The sequence below is a fragment of the Alosa alosa genome, chromosome 11, assembly GCF_017589495.1.
Source record: "Alosa alosa isolate M-15738 ecotype Scorff River chromosome 11, AALO_Geno_1.1, whole genome shotgun sequence".
In the NCBI taxonomy this organism is placed as follows: Eukaryota; Metazoa; Chordata; class Actinopteri; order Clupeiformes; family Clupeidae; genus Alosa; species Alosa alosa.
In genome coordinates, this window is record NC_063199.1 from 21,782,806 (window position 1) to 21,802,443 (window position 19,638).

At 43.7% G+C, this 19,638-nt stretch overlaps 3 protein-coding genes and 1 non-coding gene across 6 annotated transcripts in view; 2 read left to right on the plus strand and 2 right to left on the minus strand.

Annotated features, from left to right (window-relative positions):
- The first annotated feature begins 447 nt into the window (after window positions 1–447).
- adal (adenosine deaminase-like) lies at window positions 448–5,416 on the plus strand. The gene is made up of 10 exons (XM_048256630.1): window positions 448–625; window positions 849–979; window positions 2,079–2,139; window positions 2,219–2,306; window positions 2,392–2,473; window positions 2,699–2,825; window positions 2,971–3,051; window positions 3,378–3,516; window positions 4,013–4,113; window positions 4,537–5,416. Exons 1-10 carry the CDS (start codon window positions 584–586, stop codon window positions 4,738–4,740), a joined length of 1,056 nt encoding a protein of 351 aa, XP_048112587.1. The 5' UTR covers window positions 448–583; the 3' UTR covers window positions 4,741–5,416.
- Window positions 1,718–1,901, minus strand: LOC125304053. The gene has a single exon (XR_007195167.1). It is a non-coding gene; the product is annotated as a U2 spliceosomal RNA (small nuclear RNA).
- A 1,901-nt stretch (window positions 5,417–7,317) lies between the features above and the next one.
- Window positions 7,318–15,062, minus strand: pdp2 (putative pyruvate dehydrogenase phosphatase isoenzyme 2). 3 transcript variants are annotated; one of them, XM_048256590.1, is made up of 3 exons: window positions 14,992–15,062; window positions 12,005–12,947; window positions 7,318–9,125 (listed from the first exon to the last, which is right to left on the minus strand). In XM_048256590.1, exons 2-3 carry the CDS (start codon window positions 12,902–12,904, stop codon window positions 8,397–8,399), a joined length of 1,629 nt encoding a protein of 542 aa, XP_048112547.1. In that variant the 5' UTR covers window positions 12,905–12,947; window positions 14,992–15,062; the 3' UTR covers window positions 7,318–8,396. The 3 variants fall into 3 exon arrangements, with proteins under 3 accessions (XP_048112547.1, XP_048112546.1, XP_048112549.1); XM_048256589.1 differs by lacking the exon at window positions 14,992–15,062 and adding an exon at window positions 13,618–13,827; XM_048256592.1 differs by lacking the exon at window positions 14,992–15,062 and adding an exon at window positions 13,375–13,402.
- The window catches only part of terb1 (telomere repeat binding bouquet formation protein 1), a 27,991-nt gene continuing 22,766 nt past the window's right edge, over window positions 14,414–19,638 (plus strand). The window contains exons 1-5 of the mRNA XM_048256119.1: window positions 14,414–14,750; window positions 15,116–15,177; window positions 15,637–15,747; window positions 15,973–16,101; window positions 16,263–16,391. Coding sequence (XP_048112076.1) covers window positions 15,168–15,177; window positions 15,637–15,747; window positions 15,973–16,101; window positions 16,263–16,391 — 379 coding nt within the window. The 5' untranslated portion in view covers window positions 14,414–14,750; window positions 15,116–15,167. The remainder of the gene's footprint in view (window positions 14,751–15,115; window positions 15,178–15,636; window positions 15,748–15,972; window positions 16,102–16,262; window positions 16,392–19,638) is intronic.

The following is a 19,638-nucleotide window of genomic DNA, read 5'->3' on the forward strand; positions in this document are numbered from 1 at the left end:
TGAGTGAACCTAGACGAATCTGTGAGTTGTGTATCTGGTGTTACTGAAACATACATAGTTATACAATATGTTGTGTTATGACATAGGCCAATATCACTGTCTTCCCAGATAAAACTAACATGAAGAAAAGACAACATTTTTAAAACATTCAAACTGTCCTTGAAATCAGACTCTGAAAAACTGAATTTGAACTCAATTTGAGCCTAACATTTTTTCCAAATCTATTATTTATTTATTCATATTAATCTATTAACCATGTATTAAACATGTATTTGAATAACCATTGATTCATACATCTTATTGGTCGTATTGCTCTTTGTAGTAGTAGCCTTAGGCTATAACCTGTTTTAAGAAAGAACTGACGAGTTGAAGATATTGCCTTTCTGGACGTAGGAACCATTCTCACTGGTAAGTGGTATAGAGGAAGGATTTCTGTGATGCACTACATGTCATATACATTTCGTTAACGTTGTTTGTTGTAAGTTTAGTTAAAAAAAAGTCTTCATAGTACACAAGATATTTTAGAGCGTGACGTATTAAGCTAACATAAAGGGGTTGTAAAACCAAGTGGTCGCACGGCGAAATGGAAGATGAAACTAATTTCTACCGCCAGTTACCTAAAGTGGTATGTGCATCACGTTATTTATTGAAACATTAATTGAAACAATCGATTCGCGGGTTGTCTCATCATATGTCACACACAAATATATACAATAGACCTTGTGCCTTGGATAATTTAGTATTTTACCAACACAATTGTGGTAAATAAAAGTACTTCAGTGATTCATGAAACATTGGTTGTGGTGTTAAGTTTAGTTGTAACGTTATTTCTCTTCTCTGTCTCACAGGAGCTTCATGCTCACCTCAATGGCTCAGTGAGCGCTGAGACCATAGACAAACTCATCGCTCGCAAACCGCATCTGAACATCCAACACAGCATGACTGCCATTCGCAGTGGTCAGCGACGGACACTTGATGAGTAAGTCCTTTAAGTCACTTGTTTAGTCTACTGGAATCGTAAGCCTTTCGGGATACTCCGGCAACTACAACTGCTTAGCTATGAGCGTATGCAAGTTCACAGAACAAGCGTCGTATCTGCATGTAATTCTCGCTGGTTTGTACATTCTCTAGTCTAGGCCGTCTGCCGTCTTTATCCTCAAATAAGTATACGTATATATATACTCTTTTGATCCCGTGAGGGAAATTTGGTCTCTGCTTTTATCCCAATCCGTGAATTAGTGAAACGCACACAGTGTACACACAGTGAGGTGAAGCACACACTAATCCCGGCGCAGTGAGCTGCCTGCATCGACAGCGGCGCTCGGGGAGAAGTGAGGGGTTAGGTGCTATGCTCAAGGGCACTTCAGCCATGGACGGATTATGAACTTTCGGTCCCCTGGGCCCAGATGTATTAAGGGCCCCCCACTAATTGTTGCATATGTGGGAGGGGGGGTTTGGGGGTCCTCTCCCAGAAATGTTTTAATTTGTTTGATGTGATTTCCTGTATTCTGGTGCATTTTGGGGATGGTCAATACTTTAATTCAATCAGATTAATAGCCTACATCCTGATTTGTTGATATTGAGGCAGTGATTCCATGCAAAGGCTTGGGCTTCAGGGCCCCTTGGGCCCCTGGGCCCGGTAGGCCCGTGCAGTAATCCATCCCTGACTTCAGCCGTGCTTACTGGTCGGGGTTCGAACTGGCAACCCTCCGGTTACAGGTCCGAAGTGCTAACCAGTAGGCCACGGCTGCCCCCGTGGAGCGGACGGAGCAAGCCCCTCTTCCGTCTCCCTGTTCCAAAAATCAGATTAATATATGGTCCTCGGGTAGAGGACGTATCAGATATTAAACTGATAAGAACAGATACTACACTTGATCTTAGCCAAAAGGCCGAGAAGCGATCTCTTGAAATATTTTCTTCATGGATAGATGTTGGGACAGAAGCATGGAAAATAAGTGCCTGACCTTTCATTGATAGCTGGTCATTGATTGTTGTTGGTCAGCATGTTGTTAATGGAGATTGCATATTAGATAGACCTCATTGTGAATGTAAGGTAAGCCCCTTGTTGTCCTCCCCAGATGTTTCCAAGTGTTTAAGGTCATTCACCAATTGGTTAATACTGAAGAGGACATTTTAATGGTAAGTGCTATTCTCTCCCTTTCCCATATCATACAGATGGGCTAATTTTTAACACTACGCAATGGTGGGGGTGGTCTAGGTCGCCAAAGATGTGATCAAAGAGTTTGCAGATGACGGAGTGAAGTACCTGGAGTTACGGAGCACTCCTCGTGAGGAGCCCAAATCAGGTTAATAATCTCTTGGTGAACACCCTTTATTTAAGTTAGGAATTGCACAACACAGCATTTTTTATCATTATGTTGTTGTTTTAAGGGCTGACAAAGAAGGGTTATGTGGAGACTATCATTGGAGCCATCCAGCAGTGCAAGGAAGAGGGTGTTGACATCGAAGTCAGGTAGTGATAACGATGCTGGTAGTTTGTTCCAGCAGAATGAGTAACTTTTAAACTGACCTGCTAATTTCCTGCAAAGATTTTGTGTATGAAATGCTCTGCTCTTAAGACTAGTTTTACTACTGGAATTACCCTACACTGTAAATACATCATTGTCTGACCCAGACAGGGTTTAAAACAAGATTCAAAGAGGATAGAAAATGTTGTGCGCTGATGTTTGTGGCAAAGGTTCCTTGTGGCCGTTGACCGCCGAAATGGCCCTGAGGTTGCCATGGAGACGGTGAAGCTGGCGGAGAACTTCATGTTGTCGAGCGATGGCGTGGTTTTGGGGCTGGATCTCAGCGGCGATCCTACCGTGAGTTTTTTTGAAGGGTTGCTTCAATTTCTAATTGGAGCTCAAATCCTTGGGGTTAGGCCTTGTTTCTGTTATTGTAAAAATGCTACTTGACATATTGGACTGGGATTGTTAAATTAATCTGATGAGTTGCATTGTGTGTCAGGTGGGCCATGGTCGAGATCTCCTCCCTGCTTTGCAGAAAGCCAAGAGCTGTGGACTGAAGTTGGCCCTGCATCTCTCTGAGGTACAGTACAGCACAGCACAGTAGTGTGGTTGGTCAGCTGTCTAAAAAACGCTTGATGTAGGGCACTTTCTTCTGAAAAGACATTTATAATGTAAAACGGACGCTGGCAGCTTCAAGAAAGAAGCCAGGTGTGAATGTAGCTTAATAGATCGATATTAATAGTTTAGTAATACTAATGCCAATTTAATATTACTAATAGATTAGTCATAGTCTCTCCCACTGCCTCTGAGGAGCTACAGATGCGGTATGTATCTGTGCATACTGTAGCAGTGATGGTGTGTATCTGTGCATAGCGTTCTGAGGTCTTTCCTTCCATGCTCTCCCAGGTCTCGTCTCAGGCAGAGGAGTCTGAGCTTCTGCTGAATCTCCCCCCTGACCGCATCGGCCACGGGACCTTCCTCCACCCTGAGGCTGGGGGGACAGACAGCCTTGTGGAGAAAGTTAGGAAGAATAATATACCTCTGGGTAAGTTAAACAGAATAGTATAGCCTACCCCAAACAGAATAATATACCCCTGGCAGAGTAAGTTAAATAAATTAATATACCCTTGGGTAAGTTAAACAGAATAATATAGCCCTGGGTAAGTTAAACAGAATAATATAGCCCTGGGTAAAGTCTATAATATACCCCTGTGTAAGTTACATAGAATAACATACCCCTGGGTAAATTAAGTCTATTATATGCACCCTATACCCCTGGGTCAGTTTAATAAAATAATATACCCGTGGACAAGGTAAACAGAATAATATAGCCCTGGGTAAGTTAAACAGAATAATATAGCCCTGGGTAAAGTCTATAATATACCCCTGGGTAAGTTACATAGAATAACATACCCCTGGGTAAACCAAGAAGTCTTTAAGAATACTTCAGAATGAATGAATAAATGGCCTTTTAAGGAGTTGGAAGATTTTTCAATTGTTGACGAAAGTCTTCTGAAGGTCTTCTGATTTGTCCCTTGCAGAGTTGTGCTTGACCTCTAATGTGAAGGGTCAGACCGTCCCCTCCTATGATAAACATCACTTCCTATATTGGTACAAGCTGGGCCATCCCTGTGTCATTTGTGTGAGTAGCGCCCTCCCTCTGTGAACACACACCATTACACCTCCTGAACCACAGGTATCTGAGCATTACTGATGTTACATTTGCATACTAGCAGGGTATTTGAATATCTAGCGATTTATGAGGTGTTTAAAGAATGTGAGGCTTGCCCAATCAAAGAAAAAACACACCATGTACTGCTAAGACACAAAGACTTTTGATGTATCAAACAAGAAAAAAAAGTGCTTCCCAGTGAAGTGCAAAATGCCTTTTGTGGTTTCGGAAATCTGTTTGGATGTGTGAATCTCCAATTTTGAAACTTGAGATACTGAAATAATAATTGTATGATTGAATAGTATACTATATAAATATATAAGTAACGTATATACGTATATATAAATAGTATGAAGCACCTTGACTAAGCAGTCTCACCTGTTCGGTTCTTAGACGGACGACAAAGGTGTGTTCTGCACTGACCTCTCCCAGGAGTACCAGCTTGCTGCCTCGACCTTTGACCTCAGCAGGGAGGCCATGTGGGACCTATCCCACAAGGCCATAGGCTGCACCTTCGCCCCCCAGTCTGTCAAGCAACGTCTAGAACAGAGATGGGCTGAGCTAAAGCCTCTGGTTCTACAGACTCCGGTTCCGTAGATCTCGGTTCTCCTGAGACGGATCTATGGAATCAGAGCGCCTGTCAGGAACCCAACGTGAGCAGCAACGTGCTCCAGAGATGTAACTGATGGTCCAGCTAGAGCCACTGTCTTAGACTCAGATCAGACAGGTCCAACTCCAGCTCTGAATGTGGACAACTGCATTCTACAGTATGCTGTATATAGGGATTAAATTATTTTGGGGATTGAAATGCACCATGGGAAGTGCAAAAAAATGTTTTTAATTGCCACCAACATGCTCAGCGTGAGCTGATCTACCTCCACTGGAATTCACCTTAGTTTAGATTTATATGGAAGTTGCCTCAAAGTACTGTGTATTAGTGCTACTTAATTATTTTTTGAATATTTTTTTGTTTGATATTTTTTTTCATTGTTGGTTGTTTTTAGGAATTAGCAGTAGAATGACAGTTACTGTAACACATGAGCAGAGGGTTTGAAGAACAGACTGATTTTCCTGTATAGGTGCAGTTCCTCCTAATTCCAGCAGGTGGCAACATTCTTCAGTGCTTCTCTCTCCCCTCTGCTGGGTAGAACTGTGCCTTGGTAGAGTATAGGCAGAGACTTTCTAATGAGGAGACACAGCACTCAAAAAATCCTCCATAGAAATGCATGGGGTGGCCCCAGCCGTGGTGCGGCTGGCTGGGGCACCTGCACTGTACGCCGGCGACCCGGGTTCGATTCCCGCCCCGTGGTCCTTTCCGGATCCTACCCCGACTCTCTCTCCCACTCGCTTCCTGTCATGTAAATTAAAGGCATAAAAGGCCAAAAAAAGAAATGCATGGGGTTAGTTGGCCGTCTACACATATCCCACCCCTTCCTTGCCAAAACGTCGACATGTGTATACTGAGCCAATCATGTGGTGTGATGTGACTACATTGAGCCAATTGTGTGCTGTGTTGTGCAGACATCGTGCCAATCATGTGTTGTGAACTCGCCGCTGGAGCACGGTTGGTGTCGTGAAGCCTTGCGCACTGCGTGGAGGGACTTGCCTAAAAGGACTTTGGTATAGGCCTTTTAGGCAAGTCCCTCCACTCGGCGGCCATATTGCAACGCTTTTTGGGCACTTATCGGGGATCTATTTCGGCAGAAATGCGCGTGCGCAAGGCTTCACGACACCAATCTTGCTCCAGCGGCGAGATCATGATTGGCTCAATGTATTCACAACACAACACATGGTTGGCTCAATGTCAATGTTTTGCCACGGAAGGGGTGGGATATGTGTAGACAACTGCCATATTGTCGTTACAAACTAACCCCATGCATTTCTATGGAGGATTTTTTGAGTGCTGCATCTCCTCATTAGAAAGTCTCTGGTATAGGTAGTGAAAGTATTGAAATCAGTGTATTGAAGAGGAGGCTTTTTTAAAAAGTGAGACTGAGACGGTGCCAGTATATTTCTGAAGCACACTAGCATGGTAGAGCCTGACTTCAATCACAATATATATATCAGAAAGTCTGTCTGCTACAGAGGAGTGGCTTGGCTAGTCCCTGCAGGCCTTTGTCATACACTGTATTGCATTGGATGGGTGATACAATAAAGCTAATGCAGAATGAAAATGAGGGACTGAGACTGATGTTTATATGAGTTGTACAATGGTGTGACTGATGTTTATATGAGTTGTGCGATGGTGTGGTGGCTTTATCTGTAGTGGGTGTCATGATGCGACCCTTGCCCTCCACTGGGAGGCTGACTGACTGCATGATCACCTTCAGTGTTACCTCTGCCTACGAATGTTCCCCTGTGTGTTCAAACAGTGGGGTATACTACGAAGCATGTTAGACATATCTAGGCTATGTAGACATATCGAGGCTTGACAAAGCCTTGACTCAGGGGTATACGTTAAGTGATACTACGATTGCAGTTATGTGATATATTTGTCAAACTAGGCTTTCAGCTCAGATCTGTGCGCGTTCTCGGTGTTTGGATGACTTTGGCCAATCGTGTAACATGGAGACGCACAAGACCGCCTCTATTTAAAAACAATTACTTCCGCATTCATGAGAGAGCTTAATCTACACTGCGGGCATTTTTTGTGTCTAACCTATAACATCAAATAAATCAATTGCCATCAGTTGTTGTATGGTATGCACGTCCATAGTGGGATATTTGCACGCACAGCACTATTAAAGCGCATTCTTAGCATGTAACCTCCTCCCGACCAGGTTTGGTTGACAGCATAAGATGCCATGGTGATATAGCGACACTAAAACAAATCCACTTTCGTGTCACAGCATACCCTAGCTTTGAGCGCAACATACCTCGCTAACCCACTAATCGAGATTCGTAGTACACCCCACTGGTCAAGTGCTACGAAGCAAAAGCAAACATTTGAAGTGTGCTGTCATGTCATCCACACCCAGTTTCGTATGTCACACAATCTCCAGTTTACCTCTGAAGCTGAAAGTGTGGAAAGGGAACATGCACTCATCATGAAACAAACACAGCACATATGAACCAATTTCCACCTTACCACGCCCCAGTAAAGTTGACTGTTTATCCTGGTTCTTTACAAGTTGCCACCACAAATGGCAGATGCTTTGCAGAAGTAGACAATGCTGAAGTCAGGATTTGTTTACTAGTCTTTAACTGCTTGAAATTAAATTAAATAAACTGTAACAGACTTAATACAAACTTAATCTCCATCAGTGAGGCAGTGATCGACACAACATAAAAAGCTACACATATTCATATGCAACTACAGTAAACTGCATTAACATGAAATTCAAATAAACTGGTTTCACATATGATTTAACTGCATAGACATGTAAATGCTATTAAGCTAGTTTCACATGTAATGGTTAAACTGTATTAACATGTAGTATGGCTACCCATGTGTGGTGAATGCAGGGCCCTGGAAGATCTTATAGTTTGCAGCATATGGGGCTGTAGACTGCTGCAGCTGAAGAGGACCCATCAGGAGCTTTCAATGCTGGGGAGGGAGCAGGGGTAACTGAGTAGGGGTATCTGTGGGGAGGGAGCATGCATGTGTAGGGGTGTATCTCTGCGTGTGTGTGTGTGTGTAGGGGTGTTTCTGGGGATAGGCGTGTAAGGGTGTATCTGTGGGGAGGGAGTGTGTGTGTGTGTGTGTGTGTGTGTGTGTGTGTGTGTGTATCTTTGGGGAGGGAGCATGCATGTGTATCTGTGTGTGTGTAGGGGTGTATCTGTGTGTGTGTGTGTGTGTGTGTGTATGGGGAAGAAGCATGTGTGTAAGGGCTGTATCTCTGAAGAGCCTCTCTCTGGGTCTGAGACTGCAGCACAGCACAGGTGTAAGGCTGAGGCTGCATTAATCCCTTTATAGGACCCTCAGAGAGCTTAGGTCCTAGGTGGACCTAAAGTTGACTTTTTAAGTCTGAAAAAAAGCAACCTAGAAAAAAGGGTGTACACAATAAGATACAGTATCAAGCACAACTCAGTAACTAATCTCCAAGGTAGTAGTCACAAGTATCTATGTACATGTCACTGGAGTTGAACAGGTTTCCTGATCTGGGCTTCATGAACACGCTGTCTGCAGATGATTCCCAGCACGCCTGGAGCATGTTGTCCCACACATGGCGTCATGAGCTGGGATGCCAGGTGAACCCTACACAGGTGTACTATATGCAGAGGTTTGGCTACTGCTATCGTGATGGGCTGTTTTAGCCACTGCCATCGTGGTGCGTTTTGAGCAGGTTGGGGTTGAAGTAGACCACGGTGACGGTGATGTCGTCTCTGTACATGCGCGCCAGGTCGTTGGGCAGAGCCAACATGGCCGCAAGCCTCTCCTGGTCCAGCTCGCCGTACTCGTTGGTGCCAAGCGTGTGGCGGATCAGGTGCGTGGCCACGTTCTGGTCCAGGGCAGGTGCCGCCCGTGCCTGCCGTCGCAGCAGCAGCTGGTGCATCTGGCCGAGGCTGAGCTGGCGGTCACGCACGGAGACGGGTACCTGCATGTGCACCCCGGTCAGGTGCTGCCCCACCAGACGCACCGCCTCCTCGTTGCCCAGCTCGTCCCAGAGCCCGTCGGACGCCACGATGAGAAAACGGTCCTGTGGCCGCAGCTGGTGGAAGGTCACCTCGGGGGCCGCATCCAGGTAGGGCGGCGTCAGGTAGTATGGCGGGGAGTACTGGAAGAGGTGCAGTTCCTCCAGGTCGCAGCAGGAGGCGCCGCTCTCCAGCACGCTCTCCTGTAGCTCGCGGCTCCACTTGAAGCGCACGTCGCCGAAGGCGCGCAGGGGCATGAGCATGCCCAGTAGCCGCTCGTCCACCACCACTGTGTCACGCTCCGCTGGCGGGTGCTGCGCCCGAACGCGTGCCAGCTCGTCGGGGTTCAGCGCTGTGTGGTCACGAGACAACGGCACCGCACTCCAGCTGCCGTCCTCATCCTGCACCTGCAATGGCAGCAGCACACGGACACTCACATAATCATACACTACAGACCAGGACTCACATACATAATCATACACTACAGACCAGCATGCACATACATACACTACAGACCAGCATTCACATACCGGTACATACACTACAGACCAGCATTCACATACATACACTACAGACCAGCATTCACATACATACACTACAGACCAGCACTCACATACATACACTACAGACCAGCACTCACATACATAATCATACACTACTGACCAGCACTCATATATAATCATACACTACAGACCAACATTCACATACATACACTACAGACCAGCATTCACATACATACACTACAGACCAGCACTCACATACATAATCATACACTACTGACCAGCACTCATATATAATCATACACTACAGACCAACATTCACATACATACACTACAGACCAGCATTCACATACATACACTACAGACCAGCACTCACATACATAATCATACACTACTGACCAGCACTCATATATAATCATACACTACAGACCAGCGCTCACATACATAATCATACACTACTGACCAGCACTCATAATCATACACTACAGACCAGCATTCACATACATACACTACAGACCAGCACTCACATACATAATCATACACTACTGACCAGCACTCATAATCATACACTACAGACCAGCATTCACATACATACACTACAGACCAGCACTCACATACATAATCATACACTACTGACCAGCACTCACATAATCATACACTATAGACCAGCACTCCCATACATAATCATACACTACTGTCCAGCACTCATATATAATCATACACTACAGACCAGCACTCACATACATAATCATACACTACTGACCAGCACTCACATAATCATACACTATAGACCAGCATTCACATACATACACTACAGACCAGCGCTCACATACATAATCATACACTACAGACCAGCACTCACATACATAATCATACACTACTGTCCAGCACTCATATATAATCATACACTACAGACCAGCATTCACATACATACACTACAGACCAGCACTCACATACATAATCATACACTACTGACCAGCACTCATATATAATCATACACTACTGTCCAGCACTCATATATAATCATACACTACAGACCAGCATTCACATACACTACAGACCAGCATTCACATACATACACTACAGACCAGCACTCACATACATAATCATACACTACTGACCAGCACTCACATAATCATTCACTACAGACCAGCACTCCCATACATAATCATACACTACTGTCCAGCACTCATATATAATCATACACTACAGACCAGCATTCACATACATACACTACAGACCAGCACTCACATACATAATCATACACTACAGACCAGCACTCACATACATAATCATACAATACTGACCAGCACTCCTATATAATCATACACTACAGACCAGCATTCACATACATACACTACAGAAGCTACAAAACTTTTTTACAGACACGAATTTTGGCAGTGTTTTGGCGTCGTTTCTGAAGAGCCAATCAGCGAATTTTGGCACTGTCTTGACAGTTTCTGCAGAGCCAATCAACACATTGCATCGCCTACTGACTAGCTAATGTTTGTAGCATACACTAACATGTTTGTAGCGTATCACTGTTCAACAGAATTATTTTTAAAAACGGAGGGGATATAGGAGAAGAAGGATGGTTCATGTGTTACACCTCACGGTAAGCTATTTTGTTGCTCTGATTGGTTAGGTCTATCCAATTGAGTTCAAAGGCATTCCCCCCCTGTATCGGTTGAAACACACCCCATAATTACATCCCAATGGTGCAGTATCAGACTCATATTCTGACTAGAGTCAATCTATAATTTTTTTTATTAATTTATATAGTATATTTAGTATTGTTAGGTTTTCTTATCTTCTACTGTCTCTATTGTACAGTGGAGTTTTGTTATATGTTTATACTTATATTTACCATTTCTGCTGTAAGTGCATGTTGCGTGTGATGTCTGTACGCTACTGAGACCTTGAATTTCCCCTTGGGGATCATGTATGTGTGTGTGTGTGTGTGTGTGTGTGTGTGTGTGTGTGTATCTATCTCTGAAATTACGGAAATCCCCAGGAGTTCCCCACTCTTGGCCAACCACGGTACTTGGATTGACAGTGTTCCTACCCGAAACTAGAAAGTTGCTAGGTCAGTAATCGGCTACAGAGGGCTGCTCAGACAATGGCAGTAGTGCCGTTCATCATGTTGTGAGGTTATGTGCCATCAAAATGATCGTGAAAACGTTATGTTGCTCAGTTGTAGTGGCCTGATTGACTGGGCCGATTCCCTTCACCACTTTAAGGCCATTAGACATTAGATATGACTCGTCTAAAATACAGTTCTCAAGTCATTCAAAGCTACAGTCCAACTAAGTGGTCATAAAAAACGTGGCACTGATGATGCTGCAATGCACTACACAGTTCAATTTCCCAATGTCTTGCAATGGCAGGCAAACAGAACAACTAGGCAAAGTAAACAGACAGTCATGATCAGATGTTTTATCATGCTGACTAGACGCCCTACGATGTGAGATCTGTTCAGCTCCTTGCCCAAATATAACGGCCACACCGATGGTGTTTAGGGGAGCAGTGAGAGAAAGGGGATAACCGCACCTTGCGCTTCAAAACAACAAGACAAGAACACCACAACAGAACACCATGGCAGATGTAATGTGCAGTGTCACAGAAGTCCCCAGGAGCTCCCCACTCATGGCCAACAGCATTGCCTGTGAACACAGTAGGGAACCTTTTCTTCCCAAAGGCCAGGCCCTGGTCTCACTTCCTACTGCGTAGGACAGTCATAGCTGCCGGAGTACAGGAGCATAGATGAGTGTACGGGAGCTACCTACCCCCAGGACAGCGCGGCAGTCTCCGGCGTTGGCCACGTACACGCCATCCGTGGTGACGTGGGCCAGGCAGGCGGTGCTGCCGGCGAAGGCGGCTTGGACGGCAGTGCTGCGCATGAGGTCGCTGGCCAGCGGCACCTGTGCCTCCAGGGAGAGGTCGGAGTCCAGGCGCTGGAAGGCGTAGCTCAGGGCGTCCGGCGGACTCAAGCCCTCTCCGTGCTCCTCGCTCGCCAGCAGCTCCTGCCAGAACACACGCAGGTGCTCCACGTACAGCTCTGCCGACTCCCGGTAGTTGTAGTCGTTGTGGTGCTTGTACCACTGCAGGATGGGGGGCACGGGGCGGCCCGTCTCCATGGCGACCTCTAGGTCCTCCAGGCTGGCCTCAGGCATCATCGCCGTGGCGACGTAGTAAGGCAGGCGCTCGCTGACGGCCTGGGCGCAGGCGTGGCCCCCATGGCCATCGAAGACGCCGAAGAGCATGCCTCGAGTGCGCAGGCAGGTGGCGGCGCAGCGCCGGTCCTCCAGGGGCGCGTTGGCGCCCAGCTGGTTGCTCTCAAACTTCAGCACGGGGCTCGGGCCGCCACGCCCGTCGAACTCCGGAATGCGCACCGACTGCTCGTTGGCGCGCAGGACGCTGTCGATCTGCAGCCGGCCCACCTGGAAGCTGGAGGAAGCGAGGCCATAGTCGTCCTCGTCAGAGCCTCCATGCGTGTGGGAAGAGAGGGGGCGCACCGGCTGCACTGGCCGGGGCCAGGGGGAGTGGGAGGAGGAAGAGAAGGAAGAGGAGGAGAGGAGAGACGGCAGACGTCTGTGGAGAACAGTATGACTGGAGGAGACAGGGAGGACCAGTGTGCTGCAGCTCCGCACCTGAGAGAGGACTCGCTTACACACACAGCTCGACATCCCATCCAGAGTGTCTAACAGGCCACAGACGGGAGACCAACATCTATAAGAAATAACCATACACGTTGCAAGGAAAATAATTCAGTGCTGACATTACGGCCACAGTTGCTGTAGTAGTTCCCTACATGACTAGGCTACAGTAGAATTAAGAACCTCCATTTAAAATTAAACTTTCCACTGCTAGCTTAACTTCTACATTGTTTTTGGACTACATTCAGGGCAGAGAGTTTGATTGAAAAATCTACAAACTTATCATGCAAACTTAGGCAACTGAGGAACAATTCCAACACTGCGCAATTCTTTCGAACAGGGTAACGGGTTAACGGGAGACTATGGCGATAACGTTAATGCTTAACCAACTTAAAGAGGTCAATGTTAGCTTGCAGTCAAAGTAATATGAAACAAACACATTCATCGATTTGTCTAGTCTGCAAATTATATGGGCAGACGATAATTCATCTACTACTCACATGAAATGTGTAAATCAAATTTCTGACAAAACGAGACTAGCAGTAAACATAAACAAACATTGTGAACAAGCTAATGTTGTCAGCTAACGTTATCGTTAGTTTGTTTGCATAATTTAACAGTTACACAACCAAACAAGCAGCTTTAGCTTAAGTTACTATAAAGTGAGAGTCAGAAAGAGTCAGAAATCCTTGTATAAGATTTTGTCAGCACTAATGCTGGAGGCTTATTCATTCAAACAGTACCTGTTAGAGCCAGATTCAACACTGACGGGGGTAGCAAATCCTCCCCGGTGTCAGATTGACACTGTCTACTTCCTGCCTTTTCCTTTACGTCATATTATTAACCCTTTCTTCTCCGTTTAGCAGTCATAAGTTACCAAAAAAACGCCTCATACCGTTGGCGTTTACCATTGGATATAAGTTACCACAAAAAAAGCATCTGGTTTCTACACAGGTTAAAGTTTTTACACACTTCAAATATCGTGTAGAATACAGGCGGGAGAGCAAACAGTATAGAAGTAGGCTACTGCCTACTACGATCATTCCCTAAACCAGCTGATTCTAATTGGTCAACCAGGTCGATGAGCTAATAAGTGCCCAGGTAGAACCAGGGTAGAACCAAAACATGGTAGGCTAGACATTCTCTTGTAGGACTTTTACTTTCTGAAGCCAGACTTGTACACCACTGAATATAATGAACGTTTTTTTTGCACAAAAAATTATCACAAGGTTATCTGACACCAGACATAATTTCACTGCATTTCTTAATTCCAGTAACTATATGCATGTGACAATAAACTTCCTTGTATCCTTGTATCTAGTCTCTCTTGGTTGAAGCCACCAGCAATGTGTGGTGACACAGAACAACCTATTGAATATGTCAACCAGTATTTATTTTTATATGTTACTGTGTGTGTAGCCTACACTGTGGTTGGTATAGGCCTACTTCTCTTGGGTGCAGATATGAGGCAAATTTCAGAGACAGGAGCGCGTGAATCCACTGAAGTGCATCCTTGACCATGACATCCAGCACGCGCCGCCAATTAGAATTCATGATGTTTTCCTAAAACAACCTCATTTCAAGACTGAAGAGTAACTAACTCCATTGATATGGCCATCACACCTTTTTTTAAGTGCTTTACGGTAGTGTAACGAAACACACTTTAAAGAGGCTATTAGAATGGAAATAATGTGACTTTAAATTAGTTGTAAGCAAGCAGACATCTGACTGTGTGCTACATAAACTGTTGCGTTAGTCTGTTAGCGATGGTTAGCTAACTTTAACGTTATGAGGTAAGAATAAAGTTAACTCTTTTACATAGACAGTCACGCCTAATTCGCTGAAGATAACTCGCTAAGCTGTTCAATTTCTCCTGGTAAGTATTATCTGTGTAATATCAGTATTATTACAGTTTCCTCTACCCCAGGTAACGTTAACCGAGCTAACACTAGCTTGTCAGCTAACGTCAAGTTAATTTTCCGAGCTCCTCACAGTAACAAAATGCAGTAGTAGATAGATGACGGTAACTTTACTGTAACTTACATTCATAGAATAGTATGACAGTGGAATCTAAAGTCAACATTAAAAAGTTGTGTAAACCTCGACTAGCTGCTAACCTGCATTGTTTATGTTTATTGAATGCGCAGCTTCCAACTCATCCCATGCAGGCAGGACAGGCTGTGAAAGTACGGTAGTTAACGTTATCGATTTGACTTTAACTCTGAATTCTCTTCTGAACAGATCTCTTTTCCTAATCAAGGACACCGATACCTTTCATATTACTACTGAAAAGATGCAACATGGTAAATTAAATGGCTTGTTGACCAACTGGCCAATGAAGGCAAATATAGGTGCATCGCAATAAATTAGAATATCGTGAGAAAAGTCCATTGCCCTGGCGAGACTGAGATTAAAGGTTCAGGAAACCATTCGAACTGATTAGAGCTCATCCAAGGTCGACATCTCTGTATTATAAATCTTTATTGTAATATTTTGAGAATCTGCATTTTTGATCATGAGCTGTAAACCGTAATCATCAAGATTGAAATGATCAAGATAAAAAAAAAAAAACAAAAAGGCTTGACATATTTCACGTTGTGTGTAATTAATCTGAGATTATATGAAAGTTTTACTTTTTTAAATAAAGTATGGAACAAAATGAACTTATCCATGATTTTTAAATTTTTTGAGATGCACCTGTATACTAGTTTACATATGAGCCTTTCTAAAGAGAAATGACAAGATTGCTTGCCCTTTTACAGCTACAAAGACTGACCTAAGTCTGTTGCTTGAGTGTCTGAAATGCCAAATGAAATGTCCAGACTCTCAGAAGCAAGCACTCCTCACAATTTATTCTATTTGCCAGCAAAGCGGTAAGGTCTGCCAGTCTTCCTAAAGTCCATTACACACCTTTCAGGTGCATTTATGAACTCTTAACATACTTTGAAATGCTCTGTTGTATTTAGATGAAACATATTTGGCTGTTTATAATTGAATAGGCTTGCGGGATTAAAAAGGTTAGATTATGTTCAACGTATTTAAATTTGTTTATTTGTTCAGTTGACCAGTCGTCACCATGTGTGTGTATTTACCATCAGGTGAGAATGTGGAGTTTTTCCAGAATTTGGGAGGGGTGATGTTTGTGCATAGCCTATCCCGTGCCAGTCCCCATCCTCAGGTCAAACAGACTGCTCTCTTCATTCTTGGTGCCTTGGCTGAGTCTTATGGTAACAATACCTCTGGTGTTTGTGTGTGTGCGCGTGCGCGTTTGTGTGTGTGTGTGTGTCCCTAACGTATTAGCTCTAACAGACAATATCATGGTTATCTCTAAATATATATGCTTGTAAATGCATATAAAGTCTATTTTCTCTTTTTCTCTCTGTGTTAGCCTACTGTAAGCAGGCCCTGTGCAGAAAGGACACGTTTGCAGACCTGGTGGAGAGTCTGCAGCCAGAGGTGCCTGTGACCCAGAAGAGGGTGGCTGTCTACATGCTATCAGCGCTTGTGTCCAACAACAGTAAGGGCTCGAAATGTCAGAGCTAGCTGAGATCTTTGTCTGTCATGGAAATTGGAATCGGCACTCAGGGCTGGGCATTGGGCAGTATTTCTGATACGTGTATTTCAAATACAGTACAGGCCAAAAGTTTGGACACACCTTCTCATTCAATGTGTTCCTTTATTTTCATGACTATTTACATTGTAGATTCATCAGAACTATTAATGAACACGTGGAATTATGTACTTGTGAAGTAGTAAAGTGTGAAATAACTGAAAAGATGTCTTATATTCTAGTTTCTTCAAAGTTGCTTTTTTAAAATTTAATACCATATTCAGCAAGCCATAACTTGACAAATATTCATCTGTGGGCTAAATAACTTTGCATTCATTCATAGTTTTGATGCCTTCAGTGAGAATCTACAATGTAAATAGTCATGGAAATAAAGAAAATGCATTGAAATGAGAAGGTGTGTCCAAACTTTTGGCCTGTACTGTAGTGTACGTACACTACTGGTCAAAAGTTTGGGGTTACTTAGAGATTTCCCACTCCATTACACAGACAGAAAAGGGTTCTCGTCTGTTGTAGAAAGAAATGGCTGATCTTTAATGCAATATCTACGTTGCCCATTATCAGCAACCATTCGTCCAATGTTCCAAAGGCACATTTTGTTTACTAATCTGATATCATTTTAAAAGGCTAACTGAGAAAACATTGGAGAACCCTTTTGCGATTATGTAAGCACATAATGTAATCTGAAAACTGCTGTCCTGATTAAAAAAACAATGCAACCAATCTCAGCTGGCATTCTGTCTATAATGGAGTGGAATGGAAATGTATAAGTAACCCCAAACTTTTGACCAGTAGTGGCCCACTGGTTAGCACTCTGGACTTGTAACCGGAGGGTTGCCGGTTCGAGCCCCGACCAGTGGGCCGTGGCTGAAGTGCCCTTGAGCAAGGCACCTAACCCCTCACTGCTCCCCGAGCACCGCCGTTGTAGCAGGCAGCTCACTGCTCCGGGTTAGTGTGTGCTTCACCTCACTGTGTGTTCACTTTGTGCTGTTTGTGTTTCACTAATTCACTGATTGGGTTAAATGCAGAGACCAAATTTCCCTCACGGGATCAAAAAAGTATATATACTTATATACTTATACTTCATTTCAAATAGAATATAGTATTTTGTAATTTGTATTGTTTTGGGTTGAAGAAAATGGCTTCGTATTTTGTATCAAATACTTCATAGGTGGGTATTTTTGTAGTTTACAAATACTGGCAAATATTTTTGGTAAAACCAATAGGGCTACTTTTGGTGATGTCATGACATCATAAAAGTGCAAAACAATGAATGTAGCCTCTGACTGGTGCTGACAGTCATTTTCCCAGACTTGTTGTGATCAGAATATTGAGATTCAGGAAGATGATCTAGTGCAAGACACCCATACATCCCCTCTCACACCAACATCAAGTTTCTTGGAACTTTAGGCCTACTCATCAGTTTCTTAATCACTTAATCGGAAAACACACATGGAACCGGTCGTGTGGTTAACCTTCAATATTGCTCAACAAGTTCCCCCATGTATCACATAAAGCAACACAATGAGAAAATACCATTTACCCAATTCCCCAGTTAGTTAAAAAAAACAACTAAAAGGGTCATGATCCTTCCTGATCAACAGCGTTACACAGTGCAATAGCAAGCAATCTGGGCATGCATTGACAATGTCAGGCACTTGTCTCCACTTTGTACAACTTGACAAGTTCATAATAGATTAAATAGACAGATATGGAAGGTTTGCAAAGTGATTTCATGTTCCATTTATTGAGGTTTTTTTTTTTAGTATTTTCAATTCAAATGCAAAAATTCTATATTTTATTTTGATACATGGCATGGCGACTGTATTGTGTAGTTTATTTTGATACACTTAAAATTAGGGTATTTTATATTTTATTTTAAAATGAATTTGTATGTATTTTTGCCCAACCCTGTCATTACTGTGGGGGAACATGGTGCATTGATGTTATTGGGGATTTGGGGTTTTAGTTTATGAAGCTTTTAGGGTGCCCTGTCCCCCTGTTATTTCCTGTATGTTAAGGTTCTGGTGTCAGGTCCATGTTCAGGAGCTGAGTAGGGGTATTGATATTCAAATAGCTATGCAGCAAACAGCTATTCACAAGACCCTATCCACAAGATATTTAATTGTCCATGCACACTTCTCCTAGGGCGCTGTGTTTCATATGTATCCTGTGTTCCAGGGTCAGGGCAAGAGTTTGCTATGTTTACTGTGTGTCCTGTGTTTAATGTGTGTTCTGTGTTTACAGTGTCTCCTGTGTTCAATGTGTGTCCTGTGTTTAATGTGTGTCCTGGGTTTACAGTGTGTCCTCCTGTGTTCAATGTGTGTCCTGTGTTTAATGTGTGTCCTGTGTTCAATGTGTGTCCTGTGTTCAATGTGTGTCCTGTGTTTACAGTGTGTCCTGGGTTTACTGTGTGTCCTGTGTTTAATACCGTATGTGTCCTGTGTTTAATGTGTGTCCTGGGTTTAATGTGTGTCCTGTGTTTAATGTGTGTCCTGTGTTTAATGTGTGTCCTGTGTTCAATGTGTGTCCTGTGTTTACAGTGTGTCCTGTGTTTGCTGTGTGTCCTCCTGTGTTTAATTTGTGTCCTGGGTTTACTGTGTGTCCTGTGTTTAATACCGTATGTGTTTCTCTGTTTAATGTGTGTCCTGTGTTTGCTGTGTGTCCTCCTGTGTTTAATGTGTGTCCTGTGTTTAAAGCTTAACTCTCAAAAAGAATTTCAAGTTTTTGCCTGAAATTGCACTGTGCCTATTTACAAGGGCATTGTTCCCACCTCTTCTGGGGCCTACCATCAAATGTTGGACCTCTATTGAAAGCTGTACCAGAACCTCTAGTTTTCGTAGGAAACAGTCACAATAAATGTGTGATGTACTCACAAAGAGTTACAGAGGCTAGAATATAGTTTTTTCTTTCTGCCGGATTACAAGCATCTCTGAACTGACCACATTTCAGCCCTCTAGGTCTCTTGATATCCCTTAGAAACACAACTGAGCCCTAGCTTGTGGTCTTGTGAAGTTGTGTGCAAAAGTAGATCAATATAGAATGAAAATATGAGTGCTTTAGACTATTATTTGCCAAGGTATGCCCATGCTTTTTGTAAAATGCCTATGGATACTCCCCATAGGACTTTTGTTATCCAAAATGCATACTGACAATCAAATGCTTACTGCACATGAACCCTTTGTGTAGAAGCATA

Coding starts and splice junctions, on each gene's coding strand:
- adal (XM_048256630.1), top strand. CDS start 584: ATGGAAGATGAAACTAATTTCTACCGCCAGTTACCTAAAGTG. Junction 2,140..2,218: donor CTGAAGAGGACATTTTAATG/GTAAGTGCTATT, acceptor GGGGTGGTCTAG/GTCGCCAAAGATGTGATCAA. Junction 3,517..4,012: donor GAAGAATAATATACCTCTGG/GTAAGTTAAACA, acceptor TGTCCCTTGCAG/AGTTGTGCTTGACCTCTAAT.
- pdp2 (XM_048256590.1), bottom strand. CDS start 12,904: ATGTCGAGCTGTGTGTGTAAGCGAGTCCTCTCTCAGGTGCGGAGCTGC. Junction 9,126..12,004: donor ACTGCCGCGCTGTCCTGGGG/GTAGGTAGCTCC, acceptor CTGCCATTGCAG/GTGCAGGATGAGGACGGCAG.